Source organism: Podarcis gaigeae (genome assembly GCF_964106915.1).
Source record: "Podarcis gaigeae genome assembly, chromosome: 17".
Classification (NCBI taxonomy): Eukaryota; Metazoa; Chordata; class Lepidosauria; order Squamata; family Lacertidae; genus Podarcis; species Podarcis gaigeae.
Window position 1 is genome coordinate 41621901 of NC_139694.1, and position 16236 is coordinate 41638136.

General features: G+C 44.2%; 1 protein-coding gene across 6 annotated transcripts in view; it reads right to left on the minus strand.

Annotated features, from left to right (window-relative positions):
• The window catches only part of PTPN18 (protein tyrosine phosphatase non-receptor type 18), an 86212-nt gene that overhangs the window by 48980 nt on the left and 20996 nt on the right, over positions 1–16236 (minus strand). The window contains exons 1-2 of one of the 6 annotated variants that reach the window (XM_083718943.1): positions 15618–15684; positions 8255–8349 (exon numbers count right to left, since the gene is read on the minus strand). The exons of 2 other annotated variants lie outside the window; for them this stretch is intronic. In XM_083718943.1, the coding sequence (XP_083575069.1) occupies positions 8255–8349; positions 15618–15639 (117 nt within the window). In that variant the 5' untranslated portion in view covers positions 15640–15684. Of the gene's footprint in view, positions 1–8254; positions 8418–15617; positions 15685–16236 lie in introns of those variants that run through there. 3 more of the 6 variants (XM_083718942.1, XM_083718944.1, XM_083718941.1) reach the window with 3 other exon arrangements.

The window sequence follows — 16236 nt, forward strand, 5'->3', positions numbered from 1 at the left end:
AAGACCAGTCTCCAAGGGTATGAGAGAGATTATAGTTACTATTTATGTAATGCTCAAGAAACGAGGAGGGTTATACAACATCTCAGAACTACCACCACAAATGACACCAACAATGAGAGCTAGCAGCCTCACATGGCCAGGCATGTGACACTGAAACCTGCTCTAGATCTTGCTAGCTTAGGAATCAGGACACCTGGATTCATGTTCTGTCTGTGTGGGAAATCAAGCATGACTGTATCTGGAGTTCATGGAGCTAAAAGGATGCAAAAGTGGAAATGACTTAGTTTCCACTCCCCTCCTATTTTCAAGATCTGTGACAATACCTTGTTCTCGTGCCTATAAATTAGGAAGTAAAATTTAAATGCAGGCACACACAAATTTAGAGAAAGTTTCCCATTTTCACTTTCAATTCAAATCGGCAAGCTACTTGAACTTAAAATATCAGGAACCTGGATGCAGCCTGTGGGCAAAGCCCATGCTGGAACCTGGGGCAGAAGGAGGATCACAGGACAAACCTGTCCCACCATAAGGAAATGCAATATTTGTAAACTGCTGCAGGGCACAGTGAAATGAGGGTCCTTGGCCTCAACAAAACCTTATAAGGATCAAAGCCTTATTGGACCAAGATCTTGAATGTGCAGGATCAATCCAGGGGACGTATGATACCAAGGAAAGCCACTCCCTCAAAAATACCTTAAGAGCCAAATGGCGTGATAGCAAAAGATTTGTGACTGAGACAGATCCACATCTTGCATTTAAAGTTTCCTCAGAACACATTTAAAGCGCATGACTTTCCCCAAAGAGTCATGGGGAGTGTAGTTTGTTAAGGGTTTTAGTTATGGGAGGAGGAAACTATATTTCCCAGGAATATTCCCAGGAAGCCATGTACTTTAAATGTGCATTGGATGTGCTTGACATGTGTGGATCTGTATTCAAGTGTATGTGTTTTGAAGAGGCTCAATGCAGCTTGTGCAAGCCTCAGTTCAAATCAAGACCAGACAGGCATAGGCGCCGACTCCATGGGGCCTGATGATACTGCAAGTCAACCTCCGACAATAATTGTGTCGTCAATTGCTTCGTCGTCTTCAGGCGAGAACCGTTCATAGCCGAAACCTGGACAATCCGGTAAGGGAAGATCATTTCAGAAGTCTTGGTTGATCAAATATACATGGCTAGAATATGAAGCATGTACCGAAAAAGTTTTTTTGCAAAACCTGCAAAGAGGCAGATGCTAAAAATCTATTACAATTTTCTTCAAAAAAAAAAGAAGATGCATTTATTTCCGTAGGGTTTTCTAACTGGAAAAAGGCTTTGGAAAAATTCCGTCTTCATGAAAATATGTTTACGCATAAAGAAGGTGTTCTGAAACTAAATTCCATCACTAACCGAAGTGTGGCCTCCCAATTGAATGAACAGTTAGATAGTGATATGAAGAAAGGCCGTTTAGCTCTTGAGACAATTTTTACTACCGTGCAATTTTTATGCCGACAAGGACTAGCAATTAGAGGGCACGAAGATGTAAACTCAATTTTTTTTCAATTGTTGGAACTCCGAAAGAATGACGTACCTGAGTTAAAAGATTGGTTAGGGGGTTCGGGGTATAAGTGGATGTCCCACGATATTCAAAACGAGATCATTGATCTACTAGGAAAGTCTGTGTTGAGAAAAGTATTGGCTTCAATCAAGAAGACAACATTTTTCTATTATGGTGGACGAAACAAGTGATTCTTTGATTCACGAACAAGTGTCATTTTGTATTCGTACTGCCGATGATTCCTTAATTATCAACGAAGACTTTATTGGCTTATACGAGACCCCCAACACTGAATCACAAACTCTGTTTAGTATTTTAAAAGACGTATTTGCTCGTCTTGATTTGTCAATGGATAACTTAAGAGGACAGTGCTATGATGGTGCCTTGAATATGAGAGGCAAGTTCAAAGGACTAAAAAAGTTAGTTTTGGATATACAACCAAAAGCACGTTATGTGCACTGCACTGCTCACAGTTTAAACTTGGCAGTTGTAGACAGTCTCCGCCATCTTATGTCTATGAGGGATATTATGGCCTCAGCCAAGGACTTAATAAACACCGTAAGGGAATCCAACAAAAGGATGGGACTTTTCAGAAGCATACGCTGTGAGAGCGCCAACGACCAAGCTGGTCTACGACCCCTTTGCCCGACTCGATGGACTATGCGAGCTTCTAGTATCTTGAGAATATTGAAAAACTTTGAAGAACTTCTAGAGTTTTTTGAAACATTTTCTGCAGAGGACAAAACAGAGGCAGGTTACAAATGTGCAGGCTACCTTGAGTCAATGTTACAATTAAAAACTTATTTCTTTTTACATCTTTATTGCCATGCAATGAACCCAGTAGAGGATGTCAATGAAAAAATTCAATGCCCTCATCTAAGTGTTGCTGATCTGGAAAAAATATATGAGGGCTTGATTTGTATATTGAATGGAAGGCGTGATAGTTTTGAACACTTTTGGGAATTGTGTTTAAAAGAAAAACCTTCACAAGTTGATGATCCTTCGCTTCCTCGGAATCAACGTATACCAAAGAAGTATGAAAACAACGAAGCCAGCTCACCGCACACTTTCAAAACCCCAAAGGAATACTACAAAGCTATTAACATTGAAGTTTGTGAAACGGTGCAATCTTGCATTACTGAGCGGTTTGCATCAACTGGATTCACACAGGTCATTGCAGTTGAACAAGAGTGCTTGCTTTTAGTAAACAGAGGTGAAACAAATTTTGAAAAATCAACTGGGTTTTTCAAAAATGACCTAGACATTGAGAGACTGCGCTTACACTTGAATATGTTAGCTGATATCGCTAATAAAAAACAAGTGGTCTTAAAAAACATGCGTGATGTGAGAAAGTACATTACACAAGAGCCTGCAGTTGGAGAAATGTTATGTGAAGTAGTGAAGTGCATTAAGCTTCTCCAAGTAGTTCCAATCACAACAGCAACAGCAGAACGGTCATTTAGCGCCCTTAGACGTCTGAAGTCATATCTCCGATCAACAATGGGACAGAAGCGATTGAACAACTTGGCTGTTCTTCAAGCCCATCAAGATGTTTTGGATGAATTGGATATCCGACCAGTCATCAACGACTTCATATTCAGTAATCCAGTCAGACAGTCGACATTTGCACCTTTCTAAAGACACTCTAGCCCTAATAATGGTATTTAGAGCAATATTAAAAATCTTTATAAAATAGAGAATTAAATACATACAGAATGTTAAATTTTCAGTTTCGAAATATTAGTACTAGTTTAGTACTGTATTTCTATATTACTATAGTACAGTATTAGTTATTTTCAAATACTTAAATATTTTTAAGGTGTAAGACCCAATTAAAGCCCGTTATTTACATACAGTATTACAGTATTTACATACAGTATTAGGCATACTGTATTAACTTTATTAACTGTATTAAAGCATTAACTTTGAGATATTATTTTTATTTAATGAACCCTCAGCCTTATTCAAAGTAAGCTTAAATTAGCTATTTCACTTATTAATCAAAGTGCTATTACTGTGCGACAGCAATATTTTATGTTTTATTCTTTTAATGATAGTTTAGGATTTATTTAAATATCATTTCAGTCTTTTCAGAGCTATATATTCACTGCTCTGTAATAGTCTATAAGCATAATTGTTACTGTAAATTAAATTAGCTTTTTACGAAAATACCGTGCGTGTTTATGTTTTGTTTCTTTTTTCAAAGCCAAAAAGTGTTTCAGGCTTGTCGAGTTTCCCGGAGTGTGGAGTTATAGAGATTCGAGTATTCGGGGTTCTAATGTTGATCATATGACTCTAAAATACTTTTAAAAAACTTTAAAACTCACTAATTTTCATCTAAAATTTAGAAAACTTCCCGGGGCAGTAATGCCCCCCCCCCATATTTTTTATAAGTCAGCGCCCCTGCAGACAGGCCACCCACAGAGCCCTCCTAGAGTCAACTCATCCACAAGGTGACCACGTCCAATGCATCCTGGCACATGATATGCAGCAACCTATTGGGGGGCATGTGCAGCTTAGAAGGACTCATCATCTCAGCCATCTGACAGGGCACGGAAAAGCCATGTTGGCCGAGTCAGCTGGGAACTCGCAGTCTCAGGAACAGGGGACAATTAAGGCCCATTTTTACAGGACAGAATCAAGTCTTGATTTTGCATGGTTCTTGATTCTTCATACTATTAGCAAACCCATTGCCAGAACAGCACCAGGAGGTATCCACAGATTTGAGGGGAACCCCAAATTTTGCAGAATTGCAAACAAATATTTAGAGAGGAGAACTGCAAAAACAAGAAAACCTGGAGGCTCCCAAATTGAGATGAGTTTCTTTCCCCCATAGGAATTAATGGCCATAATCATTCTCTTATGTTATAAGAATTTAAGGTCTCAAATATATAAATTAAATGTTCATAAATTTACAAGGCAAACACATACATAAAAATATAAATCACATGTCTGAAATAGTACAGGAGAGCAATCCTGAAACCATTTTGACTCTCCCAAATTGACCTCAAATGTTTCTCAGCAAGGAGGAAGGAAATGGGAAAGCCTCTCCATTGTCTTTTGCTTACCTATCTTTAGGGCGTCTTTGTGTATGAATAGGGTGAGCCTGTGACCTCAATTCGGGAATTAAAGCTTGCCGATCAGAAGGTGGGCGGTTTGAATCCTTGCAACGGGGTGAGCTCCCGTTGTTCGGTCCCTGCTCCTGCCAACCTAGCAGTTCGAAAGCACATCAAAGTGCAAGTGGATAAATAGTTACCACTCCGGCAGGAAGGTAAACAGCGTTTCCGTGCACTGCTCTGGTTTGCCAGAAGCAGCTTAGTCATGCTGGCCACATGACCCAGAAGCTGTACGCCGGCTCCCTCGGCCAATAAACTGAGATGAGCACCACAACTCCAGAGTTGTCCGTGACTGTACTGTGGTACCTCGGGTTAAGTACTTAATTTGTTCCGGATGTCCGTTCTTAACCTGAAACTGTTCTTAACCTGAAGCACCACTTTAGCTAATGGGGCCTCCCACTGCCACCACGCTGCCAGAGCACAATTTCTGTTCTCATCCTGAAGCAAAGTTCTTAACCCGAGGTACTATTTCTGGGTTAGCAGAGTCTGTAACCTGAAGCGTATGTAACCTGAAGCATATGTAACCCAAGGTACCACTGTACTTAATGGTCAGGGGTCCCTTTACCTTTACCATCACAAAAGAATGGATGGGCTGCTCAAGTAAAGCAATCAGTGACCTTTGCCAGGTATCCTAGCAGACAGGATTTCTGCTGTAGACAACTGCCTCCTTCTGTGATGTATGTATGATACTTTTGGGGATGGTCTTGAGCTACAGGGTGGGCAATTTCAAAAGTCTATATAAGGGCTTGCACACCATTGTTCTGGGTTCCTCCTCCCTCCTGCATATGGTGAGTGAGGACCCTGTTGCAACAGTTTAATAAAGGTCATGCTTACTAGCTCTTTTGCTTCTCAATATTCTCTGGTTGGCCTCTGTTATTTTCTCCTACCGATAGAGAACCCACTTAAGGGCTCTATACTGGCTCTTGGATACCCCACAAGGGAAAAGGAGCAGGTTTTTTCTACATCAGTTATATGGATAGAGAGGAGAAGGATGCACTTAGGGTGCCACTGGGAGAAGTGTGAAATCTCTTTCCTGCTGCTGGTGAGTCCAGCTGCATCAGCCCTGCCCCATCATGGCCTACATTTCTTCATCATGCTAGCGTGTAACGGAACTTGGAGTCCACAGCTATGTATTAATAACTCTTCTCTTCAATCTGCTTGCCAGCTCGGATCTGGGAACACATGCAGACACTCTAGCTTCTAACATCCTCTACCAAATAAACACGTCTACACTACAGAGCTAAATAAGTTTCAGAGCTATTTAATTGTCAGGGCTCCCAACCAAGGCCAGCCCAATACATTTTGGCAGCTGAGGCAGATCCCAAAATGATGCCCCCCTCCCTGCCAGAAAGAAGGGGGGAGGAGAGATTTACCTCAGCAACAAGGAGAGCAGAAATATCAACATTGGCACCTGCTGTCCCAGTGGACCCTGCCACCTGAGGCACTCACCTCACATGGCCTCATGGGTGAGCCGGTCCTGAACAAAAATCAACATCAAGATCTGCTGCCCCTGGGGACCCGGCTGCCTCAGGCAGCTGCCTCTCGTGGGTGGGCTGGCCCTGCACCCAACAGAGAGGCTCTAGGAAGTGTTGTCAGATGAGAAGGCCAGTGGCTTCTAGTATAGCTTCAGGCACCAGGCCTGTTGGTGGACCAACTCTGCAAAGCTGCAAAAATGTCTGAAACATGACGTGAAGGCTTGGAACATCAACCCCACTTTGTGGGAATCCCATGCAGACGACTGCAGTGCCTGGAGACAGACAAGTCGTGCATCCACAGTAATGAACAGAGGAGGAATGACCACTGGGAGGAACGCAGAGAAAAGAAACGCCATGGCGCATCTGTAACAGTGAAACTAGGCACCTTCATCTGCCCCAGCTGCAACAAAACATGTCTGTCCCATATCAGTCTCTGCAGCCACAGCAGGTGCTGTAACTCCAACGGTTTGACTTCACCCCAAAAGGTGCACCTTTATGAGTTGCTTTACACTGGAACAGTCTCAAAAGTGACTTACGGAAGATAAATCCATACCAATGGAAACCAGTAAAACACCTTTAAAAACCACAATGTACATTAAAAGTGATCATCTAAAAATACTACTGTACTTAAGAAGACAACTGCCAAGTTCTTCTGCAGGAACATATGGCAGTCAATCCAGATTTGGTATAGTATAAACCACCACAACTTGCACCTCTGCAGTGTTTTCTGAGTGTTCAAAGCACTTCATGGCATTATCCCTGTAAATCTGCACAACAAAGCTGTAAATCCAGTCACTGTTTTTATTATTAGTCTCATACTGCAGACGAGGGACTGAGGCTGAGAATGACTTGCATAAGGCCACTTTCCAAGTTCACGGCAGTGGTGAGATTTGAACTCGAAGCTTCTTGGTTCACAGCTTTAGGGCTTATCCACACTTACCTTTGTACTGATCTTTCTAGGTACAGCCCATGATTTAAAGAACAGTGTCTGAGCACCACCTCCTTTTTTTGATCCAGAGCTTTCCCCGTGAAAACCTGCCTCTTCAAATTCAACCAGAGCAAATGTCAGTCCACGGAAAACTAGAATTGATGTTTGCTCCAATTCAGCTTAAAAGAGCTGCTTTTCACGGGAAAGCTTGGTGCAAAACAAAAAAGAAAAACTGCTTGGGCACAGATCTTTGCCTGAAAAGAGTACGCAAAAGGCAGCTGTGCCTGCTTAGTTGCTTATATAGCATCCTGTAAGTGTATACCTGCATGCAAGCTTTTTACACTAGTACAAATAGTGTACTAGCAGCCTAGAAAGATTCTTTTCCCAGAGTTGTATAGAATGAAATTTATCAGGAAATAAAATTCTTGTATTCTTATTGTGATGGAACAAATCAAGGGTGAAATATGCCTGTACTATGGACAGATGGGACACCCATTTTGGACTCTAATCCCAAGAAGACCCTTGTCAACTTCTCTCTGCTACTGTCATTCTTGCGCCTTGTTCTAGTCTTAGCTTGGACACTGGTGTCTAGAACTAGAAGGGAGATACGAGGCAGCCCATTGTAGTTGCTGTAAGGTTATGGCTTTTTAGCAAGCATGAAATACTTATTTTCTTGCACTCCTTCCTTTTCTCCTCATAGATCTGGGAGCCCTCTGAGCATCAGAGGGATTATCTTCCCCTGGATAGCAGGCAACATGCCTGGAATGCAGTTGGGAGGTGCAGTTAGGCTTCCCTCCAGCACTCATCAGCTGGATTGGGTCATGTGGCAAATCATGGGTCAAAGCAGGACTGAAATGTCATTTTTAAACGTGCTGGTTCTCTGAAAGTAATCACTAGGCAAGTCAACTTGCCACTCCTAGAAAATTAGACAGAAATTCAACTTCTGTAGCTTTTCTTGGACTGGAGATGCACAGTTGGAAAAAAAACTGTACCTGTTGAATTTATGCCTGTCACCAGGCCAGTAAAGGTATGGGAGGCCCACCAGGAAAAGGAAAAACCTCAGAGTATGTGAGGAAAATCCCTGGTTGCAGTGAACAGTGGGGTGGGGAAGAGGTACTGTCAGCCAGTCCTAACCCAGGGCAGGGTGAGGTCTATTGCTGTCCTGAGTCACCCTCTCCCCGCCCAGGTAAACAAGACTCACCTGGAACTCCTCAGCCAGCTGCCCCTTCTCTTGCCCTGCCTGGGCCTCGACCCGGGCTAGGAAGCCCTTCAGGCTCTCTGCACAGCGGCTCATCCCTGTCAGAAGAAGGACAAGGCAGAGTGGGAACTGAAGGCTATGAAATGCTAAGAGGAAGTTCAGGTTCTTGCAGCCACGCCTCCCCAATGTGGCTGGTGGGATGGGCCCAGACCTGTCTGGCTCTTTGCCCTCTCTTGGGAAAGGGAAGGTAGCTTTTCTGCACACAGCAATCAGGGTGTGTGAGCTTCTCTGGACAACTGGCAGGGACAGCCTGAATGGCATCATCATCATCACTGGCAAAAGTCTGCACTGTCCCCACCCCCGTCTAGGGAATATTATCCTGTGTCCAAGGTTTCTGGCATTATTGTCCCAGGGGCAGCTGTAGCTCAGAGTGTGAGCCAGGACTGTAGTGGGAAACACAATTCAGAAACGCAATTCTCTGTGCATGTTCCTGGGAAGGTAAGTCCTCCTTGGTTCCCAGAGACATGTGACCAGTTACTCCCAGGGATGTATGCAAATGATTTCAGCAGGGCCAGTTCCAGAGAATCCCCCCACCCCAAGTGGTTGGGCTGAGCAATAGATCACCCAAAGCTATGCATGATCTAAGTGTCGTAGGGAAAGATTGCTATATTTGCGGGAGTGAGGAGGGCTCGGGCGATCTCAAACATTTCTTCTCCACAGATGCTGAAGAAGGTCGCCCTCTTCTTGCCTGCATCAGTGACATCCTTTGCCTCCAGAAATAACTGGAAGTGGGTGGCATATCCTTTCCAGTCTCCTGAGGCTGGGCTGAATGGCATGAAGCTGTTGTTTGTTGCCGTTCTGGGTCCTTGGGTCCTGGAGCTGTAGCCTGGATGCGCAGTGCGGTGCTGTGTTGCCTGTGGCAGCTGTGTGCAGTGCACAGCAGACAGCTCGGCAGGATCCCACCCTTGTCGCCAGTGAAATATACTTAAGAGTCCTGTAGTGATTTCATGCTCTTTAATGCAGCTTGTAAAACTGATTGAATTGCCCTCCAAACCTCAGGCTTTTATATACATTATTTACACAATGAGTCCCATCTGATTGGCTGATTCTGCTTCCCTCCTGGAGCTCAATTGGTCTTTTCCTGCAGGCCAATCAGTTGTTGCATTCTAGGATCCTACTTGCCTATTGTTCTAGGATCCAGGCTTAGTACATAACACCCATCCAATGAACTATTGCAAAGGCTTCTGGGACATACCTTTCAGATCACACACAAATTCAGTGGTGACTCTTAACGTGTTGTGGTCCAAAGCAACTGCTTAGGTTGCTTGTGCTGCCAGACCTGCTCTGGATTGCAGCCATAGAAGGTATATAGACCAGCAGGCCCACCATATTTACACAGCAATTCCATAAATGCCTACTCAGAGAAAGATTCGTTCAGTTCAATGGGCCTTACTCCTAGGTAAGTGTGCATAGCAGGAGTGGCAAACCCATTTTTTTGGGAGGGGGACGACTGTGTGGGGACTTGGTCCAGCAGCATTTCCCCACCCCATGGTAGCCTTGATGGAACCTATATCCCTCTAAATGTTGTTGGACTCCAATTCCCATTAGATCTCACCCAGCATGGGCCATAGTCTGGGATGATAGGAGCTAGAGCCCAGTAACCTCTGAGGGTCATCAGGTTCCCCATCCCTGCACTATAAAGTCACCAGATGCCAGGGTCTGAAGTCACTTTGCTTTGCTGAAAACAAAAGCATTAGCTGAAGAAATTAGCTATGTGTCAATGGTAAAGGAGTAGGTGGATGTCATGACACACTCTATTATTATGATGATCTTGAAGAGAGAGGTTGTGAAAATGAAGGAAAGAGGATCAGCCAACACAGTCTGGGAAGATTTGGACTCCTTTATGGAGGGATACTAGCTTTTTTTATGAAAGAGCCATGAGTGCCCAACTGAAGCAGTTCACAAGCAGGATACACCTCCTTGCACAACTTTCCACAACAGATTGAATGAAAAACTTCATGAGTTCAGCTGAGCTCTATTTCTTTTTCTCTTTTTTTGAAATAATTGGTATTGGTTTTACAAATACAAAATATAAATGAACACAAACTGTAAAAACAAATCTATATAAAGATATTCTCCAAATCTTGAGACTTCCTCCCATCCCCTCCATGGCGTTTCATTTTAAACATCCACAACTGCATATTCATCCATACTCCAGTTTTTATATCAAATAATATCGTCTATAATAATTTTTACACTACAAGTGAGTCAAAATTCTGCTCTTGTTTCCATCTGGTCTCCTAAACAGCTGGGCTCTGTTTCACTCCACCATATTAACCTCCTGAAGGCAAGAAGGGAACAGTTCACAGACGCCTCAAGATGCAACATACCGTATTTAGAGCAAGAGGCTGCTCTGGTTTCATCTCTTTCATTTTGTTTAAATCTAAACATAGCATTTCCTCTCACAATTGACCTCAACTAACCCTGCTCCCCAAAACCAAAGATTTTCAAGTGGGAGCTTCTCATCTACCCACAAAATCTCATTCCCTAATCTACAGAGCAGTTTTGTACTTTTAAAAAACGTTTAGTGTTTTCCTTTTTAATGATTATCAAAGGTATAATAAAAGGTTGTGTGGTGCTATTAAAAAACCAAAAAGGTAAAGAGATCAAGTATGAAGAGGTGGCTGAAGCACCTCTGTTGACCAAACTGGCATTTGATCTGGTGCATGTTTCATATGGAATCTGGGAGGGAGCTAGGCTTATCTTGTGACCGAGAGATACTCTCTGAGCTCTTTTTATATTAACATCTGTTTGCACCATTGAAGTGCAATCCAATCCAAGATATGTTTATTCAGACCTACTTTCTATATTAAGTTCAATGGGTTTGAATAGACCCACTAAAATTAAGTTAGGTCCATTAATTCCAGTGTGTCAACTCTTAGTACAACTTGATTGAATATTTTCCTATATACCGGTACATAGAAATGTAAGGTTGTTGTCATGCTGCAGTTTGTTTGGCTGCCTTTGGTGGCCATGCCAACTCCAGAAGACAACAGGGTAGCAGGCTGCCCCGACAAGCTGTTTAACAGAGGGGACAGAAGGTGCTTCAAAGGGTGGTTTGACAAACTGCTCTGTGAAACACCTCCCCCACTCCGTTGGGGCTGTGAGCAGAGGGGCTTGGGGCAAGCTGGGAGGGGATGGGTGGTTGCTGTTGTTGTTTAAGAGCAGTTTAATTGAACAAAATAAAACAAAAAGTATACTGTTCACTTTTATAAAAGTGAACAATTACAATTACACACTTTCCATTGTCTCTTATAAATTGTCTCAATTGTCTTGGTTTTGTAAAGTTTTCTACTGTCTTTCAGGGGTCAATCATGGCCTGCCAAAGAATTTAGATGTTTACAGTGTTCTTTTATGTATACAGTCGTACCTCAGGTTACATACGCTTCATGTTACATACGCTTCAGGTTACAGACTCCACTAACCCAGAAATAGTGCTTCAGGTTAAGAACTTTGCTTCAGGATGAGAACAGAAATTGTGCTATGGCGGTGCGGCAGCAGCAGGAGGCCCCATTAGCTAAAGTGGTGCTTCAGGTTAGGAACAGTTTCAGGTTAAGTACAGACCTCTGGAACGAATTAAGTACTTAACCTGAGGTACCACTGTACACTTATCTTTCCAGCACATCAGTACCAGTTTTTTGGTCACAGGGCACAAAGAATTCATTTATGTTCTCCAACTGTCCAATTCCACTTAGTTGGCATGTAGTTCAAAAGAATCTTTTCCTCTGAATTTTTAATTTTTTTCTGCAGTTGTATTTATGGGAGGGGAAAAGTGAGGGGGTGGCTGAGATCAGAGGCGTAGTGGGGGGCAGAGGATCCATGGCCCCGGGCACATCTGACGCTCCCATGACAGGCATGGAGCTCTAAGCTGCTGAGGTATGGCAGCAGGCAGGTTGGTCTAATGGCCAGGTGGGTGGAGGCAGTGGGCAAGGAGCCTGTTGCAGAGGGGCTGCGTTCACCCTCTGTGCGCGTTCTGCTGCATGCACCCCCAACCCAGCTGCCCAGTCCATCAGGAGGGTGTAACACTTGCCCCACCCCAGGTGCCTGCAATCCACGCTATGTTGCTGGCTGAGATGTAAAAGGAGGACAATGTGTGGCCAGTAGGTGAGGTTAGCAAGCAGAGAGAGCAAGGGCAGGAGCCCTTAGTAACTCAGTCGGCTGCCCAGAATTTAGTGTGACTTACTTCGGAGCAGATGTCATAGATGCTTTGGCTGTGATTCTTGCATTGTGGGGGTTGGACTAGATGACCCTTGGGGTCCTTCCAACTGTGTGACAGCTGAACTTGATCTACACGTGATATTGTGCGTATATCTATATATATCTCTTAGAGGCTGTCTTGGAGTGGGGACTGTGATCCATTTCTTCCTATTCTTAAATCATGGGCCCATGACTGTATATATGGAAAATCCCTACAATCTGTAAATGAAATAATGCTTTTGAAGAATAAAGGCTGTGAATGGAGGATTCTGGTAGTCTTAATTTCCAGTTGTTAATTTTTTAAATGGGAGTTATGCACCTGGGGTCAAGCCCAGGACTATTTTTGCCTCTGAGAAAAACTTGTTTTCTCCTGATCTCAGAGAGCACCACAGACTGCAAACAGTCTGTGGTTAATCAGTGGCTGCACTCTGCATATGCTCTGATGTATCTCCTTTTTTTCTATTACTTCACCTGTGCCAGGGCAGCCCAAGCTCTTGCATTGCTCATTTATAAAGTGTGTACACTACATGCACACACCCAGGAACCCCAAAAGTGGGGGGGTCAGGGAGAGAACAGGGGAGGGAGATTTTCCTGCCTTAACTTTGCGGGGAAATATGGAATGATAATCAAAATAACCCTTGCCTCCTCAAAACTGGCTGCTGAGGACTGGGTTGTACACATGAGAGTGCTCAGCAGCATGCACACGTGAACACAATGTCAGGACTCAGGAGTCACAGGAACTGGCTTGTTTCAGTATAGCTGCTGCCCTTGAGCTGCCAGAACTACAACTTGGCATCAAGTATTGCTGCCAAGGAGTGTGGTGGAGTCTCCTTCTTTGGAGGTTTTTAAGCAGAGGCTTGACAACCATATGTCAGGAGTGCTCTGATGGTGTTTCCTGCTTGGCAGGGGGTTGGACTCGATGGCCCTTGTGGTCTCTTCCAACTCTATGATTCTATGATTCTATTCTCAGGCTTTGAACTAGAAGGGCTATATAAATATGTTCTGTGTCGGCTAGGAGACCTTGGTGCAATTCTCACTGAAGGCCCTGCTATCTGCATGGCATTGCTCGAACTGGGATTTTTCACAAATGCAATTGCTGCTTAGGGGTGTGTGTGTGTGTGTGTGTGTGTGTGTGTGTGTCTGTGTGTCACACTTTTGAGAATACAATTATCATCATTATCATCATCATATATTTATTTATATTCCACCTTTTTTCCTGATGCCAGTGGCAGGCCTTGGCATCTCATATTTCAGTGGCACTGCAATTTGTGTGATGCTGCCATTTGGCGCCCTCTCGCCTTCTGCTGGATGCCATAGTTGTGGCGCCCCAGAAACTCTGTGACTGGTGCAACTGCACCGCTCACGCTCCCCTTGATTCATCTTGCTGATGGGACTCAAGGAAGCTTACAGATAAAATCAATTAAACAAGATACAAGGCTGTATCTCCCGTTTGTAACACCTTTCTGTGCTATGCACATCACTGTGCGTTACGGGAAATGCAAAAGAAAAGTGCTAAGTTCTTGAGTAATCCATACTGTGTCTTCTCTTTACCACACAGCCCTGCTCTTAACTGTAATAGTGCAGGAAGCAGATGGTGTTTGAAAGGTCACTTAAAAAACAACCACCTCAAGGACATACACGTGCACTTGGAGGGCCATTTGTGCATAGAGCTAGGCCTTTTCACCTTCCTTTTAAAATATAAGGTAAAAGCATGTACACCTTTCCCCACATTACATTACCTGCACAAAACTGTTAAATATTAAATAAAGTTATAGTTTTCCTTTGTGCTTGTCCTGCTGGGAGTGTATGGACCATCATTGAGATCTCAAAAAATTCGGTAATATATGGTGAAATGCACACTTGCTGCCCAAACATCTGTGGCACCAGCAATGCTGTGATTTCTGAGTACAGAAAGCTGTTGCATAGTGTGGGGGAAATGGGTTCCTGAATCCTTAAGAGCTGTATAGTGAGCAGAAATTCAGTAGGTTAAGTTTTTTGTAAATTGGAAGTATAAGGAAAAGCTGTGTAATGTTGTGTTATTCCATATCCCTGATCCAAAGAAGTTGGTGGCACACACACAAACATATACCTTGTATATATATTGTGTGTGTGCTACTTTTTGCTCACTGGGTCATATAGCAGGAAGGTGCCTCTAAAGAGCTATGTCTTTAGATGACAGAAGCAAGGTAGCAAAGCCACACACACGACTGCACATTGTGTCTTTAGTTATAATTGTCACTAGTAGTTCAGAGGAAATGACTGGACCTTGAGATTATATAAGGGGGGGGCATCCTTTACCTCAGTGGGTTTCAACTTAGGTACTAGAATAGCTCTACGGTATTAGTGCATACAGACCGCAACCCTTCACCATTTTCTGACAATCATAAAAATAGAAGACCATACTGGAGAACCGTGCCAAACCAGACTCCAGTTTGTGCACATGCAGTTTCTAGCATACTTTCCCCCTTTAATTTATAGAGAGAGAAATAATGCTATTGCATTCCATAGAATGGGAAGAAATCTCCCCAGAGATTATGGAAATCCCCTCCCCAGAGATTATGGAAAGTGGCTAATTAAGCGCTAATAAGGTCGTAAGGGTGGTGCTGTGGGTTAAACCACAGAGCCTAGGGCTTGCCAATCAGAAGGTCGGCAGTTTGAATCCCCGCGACAGGGTGAGCTCCCGTTGCTCAGTCCCTGCTCCTGACAACCTAGCATTTCAAAAGCACGTCCAAGTGCAAGTAGATAAATAGGTACCGCTCCGGCGGGAAGGTAAATGGCGTTTCCGTGCGCTGCTCTGGTTTGCCAGAAGCGGCTTAGTCATGCTGGCCACATGACCCGGAAGCTGTACGCCGGCTCCCTGGGCCAATAAAGCGAGCTGAGCGCCGCAACCCCAGAGTCGTCCACGAGACCTAATGGTCAAGGGTACCTTTATCTTTAAGGTGGTAAGAAGAGACCTGCTGGATCAGACCAAAGTCCCATCTCACCCAGTGTCTCGATTCCCCCGAGGCCTACCAGACGCCCAGGAAGCCCACAAGGAAGGCACAAAAGCCACCGAGCTCTCCAGCTCCTCTTGTTACCCTGTTCTTCCAAGGCATTTGCTGCCTCTTACCTGGAAGGCGGCACCTAGCCATTAGGATGAATAGCCATGGACAGCCTCTCCTCCGTGAATTTTTCCAATTCCCTTTTAAAGCCATTGGTAAGTTAATGAAACTGAAACAGCAGAAATGGCAAGGTTCAGCAGCACAGACACATTTTAAGGCCACTGATTATAAAGTGCAAGGACTTGATTAGCATTCTGGTTAGGTTGGCAGAGTCCCACCATGGCATAAGATCATCAATGACCAGGAGAACTCTGCGGTTCTTTCTTTCTTTCTTTCTTTCTTTCTTTCTTTCTTTCTTTCTTTCTTTCTTTCTAAAATCAGTTCTAAGGTGCTTCTGCCCTCGCGCTCACAATCCCCAAAGACATGAGAGGGAAGCCCAAGTTCCGAAGGCGGTGCCGGCCGCCTGGCCCTGGAGCCCCCGGGCGCCATGTCCCCTCCGGGAGCAAAGCTGGGACCGCGGCCAGGGCGACTCCAGCCACACGGCTTGTCCTTCGGAGAAGCGGACCGACTCCAAGGCACCGAGAATCCCCACAGATGGGATGGGCGAAGATGTTTGGGCCCCTGAGGCGAAGCACAAAATGGCTCGGAGGAAAGGGGCGAACGAAGGAAGGGGCAACGCGAAGCAGG